The 19,403-nt window shown below is 44.8% G+C and overlaps 1 protein-coding gene across 2 annotated transcripts in view; it reads right to left on the minus strand.

Annotated features, from left to right (window-relative positions):
- Micu1 (mitochondrial calcium uptake 1) overlaps positions 1–19,403 on the minus strand; it is a 157,405-nt gene that overhangs the window by 61,231 nt on the left and 76,771 nt on the right. For both annotated transcript variants that reach the window (XM_031348480.1, XM_031348479.1), the window contains 2 exons: positions 10,070–10,152; positions 8,964–9,161 (listed from right to left, as the gene is read on the minus strand). In XM_031348480.1, coding sequence (XP_031204340.1) covers positions 8,964–9,161; positions 10,070–10,152 — 281 coding nt within the window. The remainder of the gene's footprint in view (positions 1–8,963; positions 9,162–10,069; positions 10,153–19,403) is intronic.

Here is a 19,403-nt window from a genome sequence, read left to right on the forward strand (position 1 = left end):
TGTAGACCAGGCTAGCCTCGAACTCAGAAATCCACCTCCCTCTGCCTCCCAAGTGCTGGGATTAAAGGGGTGTGCCACCACCGCCCAGCCTAGATCTTTAGATTTAAGGACTAAGATAACAAAATGAAGAGCTTGAAAGAGAAAAAAAATAAAGCTACACACACACACACACACACATATATAAATGTATGAGCACATGTGCATATACATGTTAAGTATTCATGAGGATGTATGTATGTATGTATGTATGTATGTATATATATAGGTTATTTGAAATAATGTATTGTTAAAATTGCAAGAGGAGTTTCCCAAGGTGAAGACATACTGGAATTCTGGCTTTCCTATTTCCCTACAATTTATTTTTGCATTATAATTTTATTTTTGTATTTATATTTTGCATTATAATTTTATGCATATGGGTATCTGTTTGCAAGTATGTGTGTGCACCATGTGTGTGTGCCTGGTATCCATGGAGGCCAGAAGAGGGCACTGGATCCCTGGGAGTTTGAGTTAAGATGGTTGTCAGCCACCTGGTGGGTCCTAGGAATCAAACCCAGATCCTGGGACAAGCATCCTGGGCTGTTATCCTGAGTCACTTCTGCAGCCTCCTCTCTACAGTCTGTAATGCTGTGGTAATATCACAGTTTCTGGTGAAAAAAAACCACAATCTACTTTTTCACATTTAAGAAAATGCTTGCTCTGGTCTTCTCTCAACACTTGACAAGAATAAGGCAGTTCATGCTGAATACACACTTTCTTTCCCCCAAAGAGAAAAATTATGAGTAGAATACCTTCACCTTTATAACCAAAAGTTGTATTACTTGACAAGGAGGAGCTGCAAACAGGTCTTTTTTCTTAAAATATAAACAATAAAAAAACTCCTTTAAATATATACTTTGCTTGTTAAACTTATAAATACTTAAAGAAGTAAAGTACCTTTTATTGAATAATTCAAGCTAAAACCAAGGATGGATAAGAAACTATAAATTTATTATTATCTATATTTTGCTTTGTAGAAGCAATCAGGATGAAAACTCCACTTTGTCTTCTTGCATGTAATTAAGAGTAAACTCAGTGGGGCTTGAGCTTAAGTACACTGGCTGCTCTTCTAGAGGACCCTGGTTCAGTTCCCAGCAACTACAAGGCAGCTCACACCTGTCTGTAATTCCAGTTCCAGGGGATGTGACACTTTCACACAGACATACCAGCAGGCGAAACACCAATGCACACCAAATAAATAAATAAATAAATAAACCATAAGGAAAAAAGAAAAGAGTCAACTCTGGACTCAGGGATGGTAGCATGCTTACAAACCAGTACTTGGAAGGTGGAGCCAGGAGACTAAGTTTGAGCCCAGCATGATCTACAAAACGTGCAATCAGGCCAGTGAGGTCTATGCTAAGAATTTCTGTCTCAAAAAGCCAAAGTAAAAGCTGGGCGGTGGTGGCACACGCCTTTAATCCCAGCACTTGGGAGGCAGAGGCAGGCGGATTTCTGAGTTCGAGGCCAGCCTGGTCTACAGAGTGAGTTCCAGGACAGCCAGGGCTATACAGAGAAATCCTGTCTCGAAAAAAACAAACAAAAAACAAAACCAAAAGGCCAAAGTAAAACCAAATAAAAGAGAGTCAACTTAAATCATAAAGTTCACATATGAAGTCATTTCTTCCAGAAAACTTAAGGATCAAAGACAAAAAACAAAACAAATGTAGGCTATGAGGACTACTAAGAGCATTCTAGTTCAGGGAGAGTCTGGCTGAAGGCCTTCCTGCTCCATCTCCTTTTCTGTCACCACTTGGCCTCTGCGTGAGTCTGTCTCTCACAGGCAGTGGGATCCCTGGCTGTACGGTTAGAGCTAGAGACGGATACACACAGGTATGCTGTGGTGGATTTCAACATGATTCTAGGGTCTCCTTAGTCACTTTGAAGCTTTAAAAATGCTCCTTGCCTAAAACTAACCTCTCTGGGCTAGAATATAGCACAGTGGCAGAGCACTCGCCTGGCTTGGGCCAGACTTAGGTTAGATCCAGCAGTGAAAACAACAGCAACAGCACGAGGCAGGCAAGCCAGCTGGTATGGAAATACATTTGCCACCAAGCCTGAGAACCTGAATTTAAACCCCAGATCTCATATATTAGAAGAGTAAATTAAAAAAAAAATCATCTCATTTTCTCTAATCTTAAAACAATTTGTTTATTTGAATTGTGTGTGTGTGTGTGTGTGTGTGTGTGTGTATGCCGAATGTGTGCAGGCGCACTTGTAGGGATCGGAGGACAACCCTGCAGAGTCAGTTCTTTCTTTCCACTGTTGGGAACAATCAAAAGGAACTTATCCTAAGTGCTACCATTTTCTTTTCACACTCTATTTAACCATAAGGAAAAACTAAATTCAAGGTCCCAGGCCCTAGGAGTGCTCGGACTTCCCCATAGCTGAACAGCTTCTACTACTGAGAAGGCCAGGCTGACTCCATGATAAGCTTCACACTGGCAGTTCAGGAGACTAGGCCTAAATCTCTCTTTCCAAGAACTGGGCAAGCCCAGGCCTCGGAAGCTGCCCCACCACCTGGCCTGAGGCAAGGGCAATGGATCAGCAGCAGTTTCCAGACCTCCCTAGCAAGTTTCCAGTCTCCACACTCCAGAAATGGAATGTCTGTAGAGACTGGGACCCATCAGATTAACAAAGAGGTCACCAACCCCACAGTTCCCTAATGTGCTTTAAATCAGTCCTGCAAGCTCACCTGGTTGTCTATCTTGGTAATGGGAGACCCTAGCCTGCTGGACTTTTGCAGAATAAAACACTCTGTGTTTACATACTATTTGAGTCCAGGGTCTCATTCTTCGGTGAATCATGGCCCCTTACATTATAAAGAAATAGCTGTCTGGGTCCAGGCATCTCATGGATAACCCTTTCCAACTTGCTGGCGGGGTGAAACAAGTTCACCGTCCGAGCCCAGGAACCTACACCTAATCTGATTGGTGAAAACCCCTTGCTCAACCCCTTAAGCCAAAATGTGGTTGGACAATGCTAAGGCCCACACCACTCCCACTTGCTCTGCGGTCTCATCCTTTAAATATGCTGTGCAGTTTCTCTTCAGGGTCATAGTGCAGCTCTTGAGTCTGTTCTGTGGCCCTGATCAATCAGTAGTGGCTTGATTACAATACATTTTTGTCATCTACATTGACTTTGTGTTTGAGTTATGTTGGATTTAAGTGGACCCCACACACTACTTTTATGTGATTCTGGGGTTGGACTCAGGTCAAAAGCATCTTTACTCTCCAAGCCACTGGCTGGGCCTCTCTATTTTTATTGGTAGTGGTGAATACTTAGCCTGTTTCTTTGCACCCTGCTTTTAGATTGTTTCTTCCTATTGAACAAGGTGATGTCTCATTCTATAAGTTGCCCAGAAACATAAGACAGTCACTGTCCGTTGACTGTAGCTCACTTATCTTGGGGTAACTGGTGCTCATCCTTCCTGAGGTTTCACAGTGATTGGCTGGTTTCACACTATCCACACAGACCTCCAACTTATTTCATAGTTTCTTAGTTGTATATTCTAGTTAGAGTCCTTAATCTTGCATAAATTAGATTTTTTACTTTTCTTTGACATGACAGTTCCTTTCCCCCAAATTAAAATTAACCATAATCTTTCAAAGAATTCTCTACTACCTTTCATTTTGATTGACATCTTTCTTGCTACAGTCTTCAAGAAATCAGTGAATATATTAACTGGAATTAGACTCGGCACCTGTCTCCAAGGAACCCTGCTCACTCGTTTCTGGCGGCCTTAGATGGAATTCTTAACCTAAGAAAGGAGTTTTAAGAAAGCAACTTTGTATTCTTACCTCAGTTCTTTAAAACCCTGTTGTTGTTGCTATTGTTCTCAATAGAGAAGTGGGGGGAGGACTGGGACAAAGGCTGTTGGACTGTAAGAGCATTACTACAGAGCTCAGCAGGCGATTATTCTCATGATGACACAGCTGGCTTGGGTGAGGCATACAAACAGTAGACCACAGAGAATTTCTTCTAGGTCCTAAGAGGGACACCTGGGTAGCAAAGGAGCCAGAAATGGACTTTTGGAGAAGGCCAAATGACACAACTTTGGTCTTTTTCAGCCCCTAAAATCTAAACTGTTTTGAGTCCCATAGAAACCATAGCACAGGCTAACAAGAACAAAACAAACAAAAACCAATCAAGTAAGAAACAGAAATAGCTCAGTCTGAAAGGAATCGTGAACGTAGGTGGCTCGGAGCCGACACTACCACACAGCAGCTGTGAGTGTCTACAGTATCAGTGTCTACACCTGGGATACGGTGTATCCTCTCCTCTAACATGCACTCTGATAGAGCTGGTGAGAATTAAAGAAGGGTCAGCTGCTGCATGGTGTTAACTCAGGAGGCAGAGGCTCTGGGAGTTCCAGGCTAGCCAAGAGAACCTGTCTCAAAAAAAAAAAAAAGTTAAGACGTGCAAAGTGCCTGGATCAGAGCAGACACTCCGTATACAAAACGTCCACAGGTGTCCCCTCCTCTCACCCATCTGGAAACGCAGAGTGATGGATCAAACTTCCTTTATTCTCAAAACTGCTGTTCTGAGAAAAAGGCAGAAAAGAGTGGCTAAATGGAACCATAAATTTCCTTGATCTCAAGCTTTTAAGGAGATAAGCCACGAAATAAACTAGTAAGAGACAGAAAGAATGATGGAATTATAAAGCCCATAGCAAAGGTATTGAGATTTATTAATCATCTCCACTTGCCTCTTAGCAGTGATGATGAGATTTTATTTTATGCTCAGTGAAGGGAGAAATCACCCAAACTTGGAAAAGTGAAATTAGAAGTGTTTCATAAAAAACCAAAGCTTGCTGCCATTTCCAGATGTCGTCTCAGGAAACGATTTCAAAGTGAACGAACAGCGTTTTGGTCTCTCACCTGGGATGTCTCTTGTGCAGCTGCCTGTGGTCTGCCCAAGGCGGAGAGACAGTAGACACCACTGTAAAGACACTAAGGCGCACACCACTGGCCAGGTGGTGTCGGGCACACAGCCCTGTGCTAGTGTGGCAGGGCTGTCCTGACAATATTCTCTAACTGGGTGGCTTAAACAGCAGAAAGCCGTTCCATCAGTGTTCTGGAAGGTCTACGTGCAGCCTTCCACTTAGTTTGTGGGTGGCTGCTCAGACTGCTTCTCCATCATAGCCTCTCTGTGCATGTGTGCCCTGGTGTCTCTTGATGTGCCCATTTTTTCCTCGTAAAGGCAAATGTCAGATGGATCTGGACCCCATCCAGTGGCCTTCTTTAAACCTAGCTACTTGTTCCAGTACTGTCTCTGAATATGGCCATCTTCTGAGACAGCGGTGTTACGGCTGTGGGTTACCTTTCCATGATGGCGGCTAAATAACCTGACAGAAACAACTTGAGGGAGAAAAGCTTTTGGTTTGTGGTTTTCATCATGGTGGGAAGGCGCAGTGGGCGGAGCCAGTGTCAGTGGAAGCAAGGGGTGAGGTCTGCTCACATGGTCCAGGCCAAGAAGCAGAGGCAGGGGTTAGGCTGGCACCAGAGGTGGATGTGATCTCTACAGGCTTGCTCCTGAGCACCTCCATCTGTCAGCCAGGCTCTAGCTCCAGAAGCCCCACAGCATTCAGCATCAGCATTAACCCATGGAGGGAGACATTTCAAATCCAAATGGTAGGAGGCTACAGCATATGGATTTTGGAGGGACATGATTCAACCCACAACAAAACATTGACTCACTTAACCATTTTATGAATGAGTAGCCAGGTTCTGAGAGAATAACTAATTCATCAGTGCCCAGGCTGGCGCTCTGTCGGCTAGCGAGACTTCCTCAAAGGGATACTTATCTAGTGGGAAGGCACAGCACTGATGGATGGAAGTCTGAGGAAGAGAGCTATGGGTCCAAAGTCACCAGGCTGTGTCTTTATGTGGAAAGAATGGATTCAGGGTGAATAACTGTATACACGACACTCAGTAAATGTTAGGCTGGGCCCCTCCTCCACCCAATAAAAAACCAATGACTGGTTCCTTCCTCTGAGGAACATCAACTAGAAGAAAGGCCAGGGTCCTGTATCTTGAGCATCCCACTCGGGTTTTTAGGCGTGTTCAGCTAGACCGTGGCTAGCCAGCCTCCTGCTCAGCCCTTGAAGCGGGCTGTATTGTGCTTTCAAGTTTGCTTAAAGTACCTTGGTACTTTGAGCTTTATCAGTAACTGCATCTTATGGAGCTGTACTCTGTGTTAAATTGTAATTATAAAGGTAAGAAGTCAAACTATCTACATTCCCAGATGTCATTATGCTTGTAAAGACCTGTAATGGTGTGCATTCCAGGGATCTAGACATAGGACATAAAGTCTAGAACATACAGATTCTTTTACAAACACTGTTGGATGGGGTCTAAAATATTCCAGTTAGAATACAAATTTTATGAGGGCACAGCATGCTGCATATATGTATATACATAGATATGCAAACATATATAATTGTAGCATCTCTAGTATATACATATGTATAAGTAATTGTAACATTTCTAGTATGGATATTAAAATACACAGTTCAATATAAACTTCCACCCCTCAAGATACATATATGCAAATATTCTAAAGTCAAAAAAGAAAAGTAAATTAGAAGTCTAAAATAGCATTGTTACCAAATATGTGAATTATGGATGCTCAGGCTGTGATGACATGGATATTCACACATAACACTCTAGAGTCCTAAGGCTGAAATGACTAATTTTCTCTATTCTGAAAAGTTCCACTTTAAACTCTATTATATGCAAGTTTAGTGTGGTAAGAAAAGTGGCAAAAATCAGAGTCCTGAGGTTTTCCTGAAGATAGCCCTCTGTGTATGACTAAAGAAATTTGCCAGACTGCTGGAGAGACGGCTCAGTGGGTAAGAGCACTGACTGCTCTTCCGAAGGTCCTGAGTTCAATTCCCAGCAACCACATTGTGTCTCACAACCATCCATAATGGCAAAATGGCATCTAGCTAGAATATTATGGGCTGGAGCAATGGCTCAGAGGGTAAAGGCACTTGCTTGCCATGAAGCCTCATGACCTGAGAGCGCTGGGATACCCATGGTGGAAAGAAAAAAAATCGGTCCCCATAGGCTGTCCTCTGGTCCCCACCCTACTAATCAATCAATAAATGTAAGATGAAAGTTAAAAACAGGCATTATGACTAATTCTCTGATTACATGAGAGCTGATTACATAATTGCTGTGCTTCAATCATTGTTAACATCTTTTTGGTGAGGTACTAGACTGAAGCACTTCTCTGTGCACAGTGGAGGAGAACCTCTGAAACCTCATACTCGCCTGGCTCTCCTGATCCACTCTCAGTCTTATGTGCTCGTTCTCCAGAAAGGCAAGAGTGACTGAGATCGGCTCTGCGGCTTCTCTGCTGGCCCTTACTGCAGGCGCAGAGCTCGTTAGGAATTACGGGCCTCCATAGGAAGTCCTGATTAACTGCAGATATCTATTGCGGGCTCCCATGTAGCTCAGGGCGACCCTGCACTTTCCAAGTAGCTGAAGATGTCTTGACTTTCTGATCTTCCTGCCTCTCCCTCTAGGCACCAGAATCACCGTGCCAGCCAGCTTGCTGCTTTGTTTTTTGAGATAGGGTCTCAAGATGGAGGCCAAGCAGGTCTGGAATTCATTTATGTAGCCCAGGCTGTAACTCATGGCAATCTTCCTGCCTCAGCTTTCTAAGTGCTGGGATTGTAGGTGTACATCAAGGCCAGCAATGACTACTCATCAGATCACTTACAAACTAAGACAAAGCCAATCCTAAAGCTTGAGCCACTTTGCTCTGCTTTCTATTTGCCTGGATCACGAGTATCAGAAAGCATGCTTATAAATAACTGCAATTAGGCCACGATTTTCCCAACTGTTGTAACCGAGTCAGGCGGGGACGCAAAGCAGAGTGCAGAGAAGCAACGTACAGGGTTTAAGTGAAATGGCAGCCTTCTTTTTATGTGCTTTTAGTGACACCGTTTAATGTTTTGAAATTCCAAATAATATTAAAGTAGAGATTATGCTGGAATTAGGAAGTTGTAAGGGAATTAAAAAAAATCTCTAAAAATTAGGGCATTTTAAATCTCTAGGCAAAAGCATATATAGAAGGTATTTGATGAATTCTCTGAATAGAACCAACAGCGAAACCACTAAAGCCGACTGGTCAGGACACAGTGTGAACACATTAGCACTCTTATGGTGGGGCCTCTGGGGCCTGAGCAGCATGATTATCTCCATCTTGAGTGGAGAAGTGAGCATATAAACCTCCAAGCACAGCGAGACGCCTCTGCAACTCTGAGCACCGAGATTTCATCCTGACAGTCTGTGTCTCCAGTTGCTGGTGCCTTTGCAAACGTTCAGAGGAAGGGCTACTGGCCTGTTTCCTCTCTGCATTCTGGTGCCTTCCATGTAATGAATACAACACTGGGAAACACATGAGGGCTAGGTCTGCTCTGACACCCACATTTCTTTCTCCTTAAATGGGGGACCCAAAGACAACTAAGACTTAGGATCTTTTCATCTCTGCTTCAGTCCTAGAGCCACACCACTCCACGATAGTCCCTGCAGAATATGGCATTTTCCACCGGCTTCTGGCTTACAGAGCAGCCATAAGGCCCACGCCCATCAGTTCTCAGTGCTGAAGGGACACTGCAAGAAAGCCTAGAGGTCCCTGAGCCCAGACCCTATGCGCGCACAGAGGAAAGCCTAGAGGTCCCTGAGCCCAGGCCCTACGCGTGCACGGAGGAAAGCCTAGAGGTCCCTGAGCCCAGACCCTACGCGTGCATGGAGGAAAGCCTAGAGGTCCCTGAGCCCAGGCCCTACGCGTGCATGGAGGAAAGCCTAGAGGTCCCTGAGCCCAGGCCCTACGCGCACACGGAGGAAAGCCTAGAGGTCCCTGAACCCAAGTCCTATGCGCACAGGGAGGATCCTAGCCCAGGCGACACCTACCTCCAGCTTTAGAACGTCATGCTGAAGTTTGCGCTGAAATTCCAGGAAGTTTTTAATGGTCAGTTTCCCTTTAAGATCAGCTCCAAAAAAGTAGGTCGTGAGGGCCGAACATAAGCCAGACTTGAGGGTGTTCCCAGTGGTTGGGCGATCTCTGTGCCGCATGCCCATGCTGGTCTGGGAGCGAATGATGCTCTGAACCTAGAACAGAAAAGTACCCTTGCTCTTAGACTCAGGATGGTGAGCCATAGGAAAGTTCACCCCTGTAGACTCTGTGTGAACACTGAACAATACAACCACCTTAGGAGCCATGTCCTATCACCCCATTTTACACATAAAGAGACTGAGATCTATACAGTTGAGTACTGGCATCGAGAGGAGGAGACCGACCGGGGATTCTGACTTGGGAAGCCTGGCGCTTTTATGACTGCAAGCCTCCTGGAGAGCTTGTTTCCAGGAAAAGAGGATTTGTTTGGGCAGAGGGGGCAGGGCGGTGCAAAGCCTCTCCTACAAGGACAGCCTGCCTGTATGACCACACTGCCTGTGTCTCAGTAGGTCTGAACATCCTGCACTTCCCAGTCTACTCTACATGTGGCAAGAGGTGGCATGGCTGTCCGAAAATTCTTTTGATTTAAACTATTTTATGCATATGGCTGTTCTGCCTGCATGTATGCCTGTGCACCATATGTATGACAGGGGCCTGCAGAGGCCAGAAGAGGGTTTTGGATCGCCTAGGACTGGAGTGACAGATGGTGATGATCTACCATGGGGGTGCTGAGGATTGGATCTAGATCTTCTGGAAGAGCATCGAGTGCTCTTAACTACTGAGCTGTCTCTCTAGCCTTATATGCAAATTCTTGATGTCTAAATATAATTGGCTGACTATACAAGAAGTTAGTATAAAATAAGAAAATGCAGAGGATTTCTTCAGTCTTTGAGAAATGTTCATTTTAGGGACTAACAAGAATGGCCTCCACATGCAAGTGAGCTTTCTCACTTTCATATGCAAGGGTAAGTCTGTGGTTGCCACGGCTCTCACTAGTGCCCACACTTATGGCTCACTCCCCACTGGCTAAGAAATACTAAAAACAGAAGTCAGTATGACTTGCCTGCTCAAACTCCTCCATGTCTACTTCTCCGTCTCCATTCAAATCAAACATCTTGAAAGCAATTTCAAAATTTCTTTGAGGAGCTGCAAGTAGAGAAGGAGAAAAGGGAAGAAAATGGAAGGAACATATTAGTCAAAATATAAGTCACTCCAGAAAAATGGTTTAACCCTAAAATTATACCCAAACCAGAAAAGGACATTGTCTAGATCAAGTGATAACTCCTTAAAACCCAAAGAGGGTTCTGTGACCAGTAAAGACTGCATATTCCTGTTTTTGTATTTCAACCTTTTTACATTAAAACAAACAAACAAACAAACAAACAAACAAACAAAAAACGGAATAGTTTATGCGCATGGGCGTTTTGCCCACGTGCATGCTCACACACCAAGTGTGTGCAGTGCTTGCAGAGGCCAGAAGAGGGCATCGGATTCCCTAAGGTTGGACTAACCAGGTGGGTGCTGGGAATCACACCTGGATCCTTTGCAAGAGCAGCCAGTGCTCTAAACCACACAGCCACCCCGCCTTTCTTAAATACTTCAGCTTTGCCACCAGCTGTACGACACTCTTTTCCACTTTTTGGTTGTCACTGGTTATCCATGCTAAGCACGCATACCATGTTGTTTTGGATAAGCTATTATTTACTGAGCTGAGACAGCCTGTCTAGGATGAGCCATACCGCTGCAATGCAAGGTCAGAGTCTATCTAGGCCTTGGCTCTTGCCTTTAAACAAGCTAGCTCTACACTCCGCTTTCATCAGGGTGGGCAATGTTCTGTGAGTGCCACTTTGAGGGGGGGGTCTTCAAGCTGTCATTATCACTGTTCCCTGGTAGAATGGGAAGGCACACTGTTAGTCTTTTAGCTCCCAATTCAACATGCTGGCCTCATACACCAATTACTAAGTGAAACATCCTTAAATGCTAAAATTCAGTTGAAGCTTAAAGAAAAACCCTCCACCCCCAACGACAAAGACGACGACAGCAATCACTACCACCACCAAGGTAAACTCCACGAAGCTTGCAATACTCCCTCCGTAAGTGACTGACTAAAGCCCTCCACCAGGCTTTAGTGCTTCGGAATCAATCAAAACAGTGAATACACTTCATGTGTCAGAACGAAACGGAAATGAATGGCTGTTCTCCTGCACACTAGTAAGTGCTCTGGTAAAGAAAACGAGGGAATCTACCCCTCCCTTCCTTATGTGCTCCCAGCTTGCAGAGCTTTCGAGAATAAACCAAAGTGAGTGTCCCGTCTGTCCCAATGCCACTAAAGAGGTTTTCAGTTATCATTTTTACTAAACAAACCAAACCAAACAATAACCGTGAGGATTATTCGTAGACACAGGTGTGTGTGATGAGCTTTGCACAGCATCTGTAACCAGAGAGTCCAAGCCCCCACTGTGAGTTTGTCAACAGCAGTACTTCCTGGGTGCCAATCTTCCCTTCAGATACCCAGGCAGCCAGCTGGAAAGTTCCTGGCTTGCACTTGCCAGTTGGATGGATGCTGTGGTGGATGCTGTACCTGTCGGCTTCCAGCTGCCTGATTCACTTGACGCTGGCATCCAACAGATTTGCTCCTTTTCTTTTTCTTGGTCCGCTGGCCTCAGCCTCCCCAGCACACTGCCGTCCCTTGTCCGTAACTATTGTTCTTTAGGCCGGAGTTACAACTGCTGAGCAGGACACCACTTGGAGAATTTGATTTCTATGTTTATTGGCATCTTTCTTTCTCCTTCCTTCTTTTATTTTTTCAACACAAGGTTTCTCTGTGCAGTCCTGGTTGTCCTGGAACTCACTCTGTCATCCAAGCTAGCCTCAAACTCAGAGATCTGCCTGCCTCTGACTCCTGAGTGCTGGGATTAAAGGAGTGTGCCATTACCACCTACCTGGCTATTGGCACTTTTCAAAAATGTTCTGTCTAATCTTCTACTAAGATGTTAGTAAGTGTTTTAGGTTTTTATTGTCTGTTTGTTTTTTGAGATGGGGTCTCATGTTGTGGTCCTAGCTGGCTTGGAACTCAGAATGTAGTAGACCAGGCTGGCCTCAAACTTATATAGATCTGCTGGGATTAAAGGCAGGAGTCACCATGCCCAGCTTGAGTCAAGCATTAAGATGGATAATTTCATTTATCTATTGGTGGATTTTGTACTTGTAATCTTGAAGGTCTAAACAACAAAACAAAACGGGATTGGAGAGATGGCTCAGTGGTTAAGAGCACTGGCTGCTCTTGTGGTCGACCCGAGTTCGTTTTCCTGCACCCACATGGCTGTCTGGAACTCCAGTTCCAAGGGGATCCAACTTCCTTTTCTAGCCCCTGCTGGCACCAGGACTTATACAGATATACAAATAGGCAAAACATGCATACACATAAGATTAAAAAAACCCAAACTAAAAGTGGTGCAGACTGTGGGCTGCAGCAGGGGAGCAGGGGGGTTGTGGCGGGGGTTGGGGGGGAGGAGGTGCAGATTTGCACTGCTGTGCATTGTGAGAGATGCAGAAGGCGGCTTTGGGCTTTGACCATCAGGGCAAGTGGTGGCATTGGGCTAGCCCTCTGCTACCTGGCTTTGGCATGAACAAAGCGGGAGCTGCTTCTGATGCTCCACTGGCCTCTCACCCTCTGCCAGGGTCAGCAACCTGCAGTCATCGATTGGGGTGTGTAGGGAATCAGGTAAAAGGTTTCAGATAGGTTACTTAATATCGGAACACTGGGATCATGCCTAAAACCCAGCTAAATATCAAGCACTTCTGTCTGTCTTCTTTTCAAGAAATGTGATTTATAAGTTCTCACTCCAACAGCTGGAGGGCTGTTGACCCAGAATCACAAGATTCCTGTTGATGGGTTCCAGAGGGTGTTTGGAACCAGATTTGGCCACAGTAATCCTGATTCGTGAATTGGAATCTCTTCTTCGTCACAGGGACAATCCCTCTGAGCTCTTCCGGACTCTCTCTCACAATGTAAAGAATCTAATTTCAGTCTTGAGGATATCAGGCACTGCAAAGGCCAGGAAGTAATTAAGTAACAGTGGCTTTGAAAGTAATTATGTCAAGGGCCAGAGTTGGATACAGAGGGAGGCATTGCTGAAACTTTTACCAGGCCATACTGGGACTGGAAAAGCACGCTAGGCTCACCATTCAAAAACCAGGTCACCAGAGCTGACGACGGCATTATTTCAAGCATCCCTCACCTTCTGTACGTCTGGGCTGAGCTGACTATGGTGTTCTCCAGAACATACTGCAGCACATTCTCTACATTCTGGGCATGTGGCTTTCCATCACACTGGGTGACATGTTTTGTAGTAATTTGTACATTTTCGTAGCATTTGTAGTCATTCATCAGCCATGATTTCTCTCTTCCCACCTTTCAGGATGATCTCCAAGACTTTGTGTGCACACATACACACATGTATGCATGTGTATGATGCACACATGAGAAAGACTTCCAAAGTAGAGGAACCCACTAAACACCCTCCAGAGTATTGGCCTGTCACAATCGCCAGAGGCTTCCTGCAGAGCATCTACTGAGAGCACTCTGCTACTGGAACCCTGACATCAGACTCGGAGTACCAGGGAGTCGGTACAACCTGACTCCTTTCAGCCCCAGCAAGAAGGGCGCTGCCACGTGAGCAGCAGCCCTAGATACCTTTTCTTCCCGTTACATTTTCTTACACTTATTACTTTCTTTCCTTCCCCAAATGCTGCTTCAGACAGTCTTACGAGATTGTCAGAATCCAAACAGTCAATGTCCCTGGATGCCAGTCCCATTAACAAAGTTTGAATGTGTTTGGGTCACACATATTGTTTCTTCTCTTTAAAAGCATTTCATTTTTCTCAGTATCAGACAGTGGGGTCAACAGTGAGTCTGGCCCTTAATACACTCTCTGCAGACTTACTATGCTCTCTGCAGACTTACTACGCTCTCTGCAGACTTACTATGCTCTCTGCAGACTTACTATGCTCTCTGCAGACTTACTACGCTCTCTGCAGACTTACTATGCTCTCTGCAGACTTAATATGCTCTCTGCAGACTTAATACGGTCTCTGCAGACTTACTACGCTCTCTGCAGACTTACTACGCTCTCTGCAGACTTACTACGCTCTCTGCAGACTCACTACGCTCTCTGCAGACTTACTACGCTCTCTGCAGACTTACTGGTTATGAGCACCCTTTGGTTTTTCAAAGACAGGGTTTCTCTGGGTAGCCCTCGATGTCCTGGAACTTGTTTTGTATACCAGGCCATCTTTAAACTCACAGAACCACCTGCCTCTGCCTCCTAGGTGCTGGGATTAAAGGAGTGTGCCACTATGTGTGGCTGAACAGTTTATCTCCATGATCATATGTCACTGGAATTAAACATACAGCAAAAAATTACTCATTCATGTTTCAAAGAAATCTAAAAAATTCCAAAAAACTTCCTGTAGGCCATCTGCTCATAACCATTGCACAATAGAAGTGGAAGAAAATGGTTAATTTCTATGAGTCAGATAAATAAGTAAAACTTTGTCTCCCTAAATCTTAAAAGAGCCCCCTTTGGCATTGAAACAAAATGATAAAAATGGCTAGATTTTTATCAAAGATACAGCCACCTTACTGCCTAGGACAGACAGAAGTCAGTAAAATGCCGAGTTAAAACAACAAAGACAAGGCAACACAAGAGACACCCAGAGGAGTGAGCGAACTGAGGCTCCGAGCAGTTGACTGTCTAGTGAGCGCATCTCAGTATGTGGCTGGCCTAGAACTGGACTTAGAGCAACCCTGACTCCAGGCCTGAGTCTCATGCTGTGATCCAGTAAGAACACAGACACACACTAATTTGGAGCAACACATTTGTTTCATGAAGACAAAACAGGACCTGAGCTAGTGCTGCATCAGTCTCTACAAAGCTGAGAGCTCAAGGCACTCATCTCAACGAAACCTGCGGACACACTGCATGGCAGCTTAGACCCGGCTCTGGTCTAACCTCAGACCCAGAGGCAACTCGAGATTCTCAGAGCTGTGCCACGTCATTCAAAATTCTGAATATGAACCACACTCTCCTGTTCTTCCTTGGTGTCTCTCGAGGTCCCCCGTACTCACCTATGCTATGTGCTTAGTTTCTGTGATGACTGAGGGCTTAATGACATCGGACAATATGGAGACCCCAAATAGTGGCCTAACTGGGCATTTAGAAAGGATTTGTCTGGTCAGCCCTGAAGGATGAGCTACAAAGGAGGTGAGCTTCAGAGCAGGTCTCAGCAGCTCTTGTAAACTGGAGGATGTGAACTGAGGCGTGGGCAGTACTAATGGAGACAGGAGAAGTCCGCAGCCACTGAAGAAGGCAGGGACTGTGGGATGTATGATTAGTTAGCTGAGATGAATGGACAGTGAAAAAGGGGTGACTGTGTGACTCGCTTACATGACTCAGTATCTTATGTCACTTAAAAGAAGGAATTAAACCTGTGTGGAAGGGGTGGCGGAATGAAGTTGCTGCCACTAGGACACTGCCAAGTTCGGGGACTCCGCGGCACACTCTGACTGGGACAGTGAGGAGACAGTGGAAATATGGACTACAGGTTAGAAGGTTAGGGTTGGGAGCTGCTGGTATATTGTATGGTCATCTGCAAGGAGTCATACATGAAGCTGCCCCCCAAAGAAATGAGAGGTAAAGAGAAGGCTATGGAAAGGGTGGAGCATGGGAAGAAGCTGGTGTTTAAGGCGCAGGGAAACGGGAACGCAGCGGCAGAGAGCAGGCATGTCAGGAGGATGACAGGACGAAGGCTAGACACTGCCCAAGCCAGCACAGCATTCCCACGCATGCCCTGTTGCTCTCTACTGAACAGTACCAAGGAGTGCTTGCAATTCCAGCTTCAGCCTAGACTTTTATCCTTTTTCATTATATTTACTTATTTTATGTGCGCAAGTGTGTGTGTGTGTGTGTGTGTGTGTGTGTGTTCATCTTGAGAATTGAATGCCCTTGTCAGCCTGACAGCGAGCACTTTAATCTGCTCAGCCATCCTGTCAGCCCCATTTCAAATTTTGTATTTGGAGCATCTGGCTAGAGTACAGATGTGGAATCAGGGGCAACTTTGTGGGACTCAGTTCTAGCCCTCCACCATGAGCCTCTCATGATGCCACCACGAGGCTTAGTGGCAAGTGTCCTTATCTGCTGAGCCATCTTGATGGTCCCATAGTCTTTTATTCTCACTGTCCTTTAGTTTCACTACGGCATATGCACAAATATTTAAGTGACTAAATGAGTATTCCATCAAATCACAGTTAATATTTCTTCCTGCAACTAAGGTTAAATTCATTCTTACCAACAAGAGAGTACCCTATATGTACAAGTGCCTGAGACTTTCTGTCCTGCTTGGGTCCTCTGACCCAAGCATGTCTATGAAGTTACTCTGGTGGCTTATTAAGGCACGTGCAAGGACACACCAAGGCTGCACTGCTACTCTCTGGCAGTAGGTTAAGCTAGGACAGCCGCTGCCCTGTACATTATCATTTGAGCACACCCAGCCAGCCGATCAATGTAGGTCCCCCATCATGAATCCCCTTAATCTGTTCAGTCTTCCACCAACCACATCAAAACATGCAAGACAAAACAAGCCACAAAACAGCATGCCTTCGAGACATGCTGTTGGGGAATTCTCTGGGAAGCCCCCCTGCTTCCCTTTAAGTGTAGAATTCACAGTGACTTTAAAATCTAGCTGTCCAGCAAGCTTCAGGGGTCCTAGGTTTCTGGTAACTCATGACCTGTTTCCACGGGAAGGCTGGAGAGGCATTCTTTTGAACTTGAGACTACCCACAGAGCAAACAGTGAGGCTTTCCCTTTAAAGAGCCACAGAACCTATTTCCTACATGATTTCTATGGTCTAGCCACACGCCGGAATGGATTAAAATGGACATGACAATCTTGAGCTGCTAGGCTGTGGAGCTGTATCAGGTCTCATCTAGTTACAAATCTATTTTTACAATAGTTTCATACCATGACACTAATGATAGCAACAATAACAACCCAGAACTATCCCAGAGCACATTTTAAACCTTCTGATTCAATAATGATGATGATGATGATGATGATGATGATGATAATAATGATAATATAGTATCTTTTGTCTGCATGCACCAAGTCCAACATTCAGATGGCAAGAACAGTAGCCAACCCCTTGGGGTCACTTTGCTTACTGTGCTATGCACAAAAGGGGGAGGGGGACCTGTAATTGTGGCTCCTCTCACTGCGGGAGTCCTGTGCTGCCTGTGGTTGCCTTTCAGTTACTGATGGAACAATGAACAAAGAAACAGGTTGCCCTCTAAGCAAGCTGACTTTCAGTTAATTTGGCTCTCCAGGCAAAGAGCTACTACCCATGTCCATCATTCCTGCTTATAATGGACACTGTAGGCTCTAAGGAAGTAACTTATGTGCAGTAGCAGAGAATTCTGAGTCAGGAAAACCTTTAGACCATAAACCTCCATTCAGTGATCAGCTTCTCTGCTGTATTTGTACAGCTGATCAGACAGCCTCTGATTATCTGAGATGGAAGTCCCCACTTCTGAGACCCAAGCTCTGCCAACTATATTAATTAAATTTCTTATGTAGGAGCCCCAATCTACTGTGTAGCTCTTACAAGCTAGCACTGTTTCATTTGCTGGAGAAATAAACAAACAGGCCTGCAAACTCCCAGGACCATTATCCCATCCCTACCAGGACTCTCTCTCAGACTTCCTTGAGATCTTCAGCATCCCAAAGGTCTATTGTGAAGCACCTTAAGTGGACAACACTTCACAAAGCAATGTTCTAAATACAGTTACTTCAGGACTTAATGTGCCTTTGAGAACAAGACTACAGTTTTGGTTTTTAAAGAATGGCCTAGGTTATCACATGATGTCAGACAAGAGTACTTTTTTTTTTTTTTTTTTAAATTAATGGACAGATTACTGCATGATACCTGGTGTCTTGCTCTCTGTAGGGGTTTGGGGAGGGGTGAACTCTGTAAGAGGGACTGAAAGACTTGAGTTTGGTTCCCAACACCCATATCAGGCGACTTAAAAACATCTATAACTCCAGGGGACCCAACACCATCTTCTGGCTTCCACCGGCATTTACATCTATGTTGAAAGGACAATATAAACCCCACTTGTCTCCATTTTGAGGATCAGGCCTGATTTCAAAAAAGGCCGCAAAGTACCAGCTTCAGGAATAGACTTTTGAGTCCCAAAAGCTAGGTCGTAAGATACCAGCTCTAGGAACAAACAGATCCTAAAACCCAGAACAAGATCATAAAACCCCTTCCCAAAGAACTGCCTGGGGGGATTATCTTATCTCAGAAGGGGCCACCTGTACTAGGCAGCCCTATTTCATCACACGATTGAATATTCATGACATAAGAATGCAGACCACTGACCACCTGTGCGCCCCTAGCAATATGACCCACCAATGAAATTTTAGGTTACCTAATCTTTCTAGAGAGTGCCCTCCCATTCCCTATAAGAAGGCCTTTGTGCCTTTGTCTAGGGTTGCCATCTTAGATAATGGTTGACTCTTGCATTCTGTTTTTTTGTTTGTTTATTTTTGTTTTTTTGCAGAATAAACAATCTTTGTTTTTGCATATTATCTGAGTCTTAGGGTCTTCCTTCAGTGATTTTCAGACTGTTTCAGACTATGTGTAAGTACACATACATAAGCAAAAATAAAAATAGTTGGTGTGGTGGTATACATTTAGAATTTCAGCACTAGGGAGGCGGAGACAAGCAGATCTCTGTGAGTTCAAGGCCAGAGTGGTCTACAGAGCAGAACAGATCAGTCGGGGCTACAGAGCAAAACCTGGCCTCAAAAATAAATAATTTTTAAAAGCTCTGTTAGTATTAGATATTTCCTTCTGTTCGTTTTTAAGGTAGCATCTTTTTCTAACATAAGCTGTCTTGGAACTTGCTGTCATTCAGACTGGCCTTGAACTTCAATATGCTCCGGCTCTGCCTCTGGAGTGGCTGGGATTCCAAACACAGACTAGCATTCCTGGCTTTAAGAAAAGATTTTCTGAATGCTTCAGGTACTGGCATACAGAAAGGACGTGTGGAGGGACTCTTGTTCTTTATGGAGTGGGGAGCATTCCTGTCAAGAGTGCCACAGCTGTGGCTCAACATTGCCTTGGGACACTGTGGCTTCTGAAGAATGCTTTCCAGAATGCAAATATCCTCAGAATCATTTTAAAAGCAATTAAGCAGCAGCAGATGGATTCTCTTTTCATTGACCTAGGCTGGTTATTTCAGTCTGGTTTTATTTGTGGCAGTGAATGCTTCATAGGTACTCTGGAAACCTATTGGGCTCCCCCTTCCACTCTGTTGGAAGGGCGGGGGGGGGGGG

The sequence above is a fragment of the Mastomys coucha genome, unplaced genomic scaffold, assembly GCF_008632895.1.
Source record: "Mastomys coucha isolate ucsf_1 unplaced genomic scaffold, UCSF_Mcou_1 pScaffold3, whole genome shotgun sequence".
NCBI lineage: Eukaryota > Metazoa > Chordata > Mammalia > Rodentia > Muridae > Mastomys > Mastomys coucha.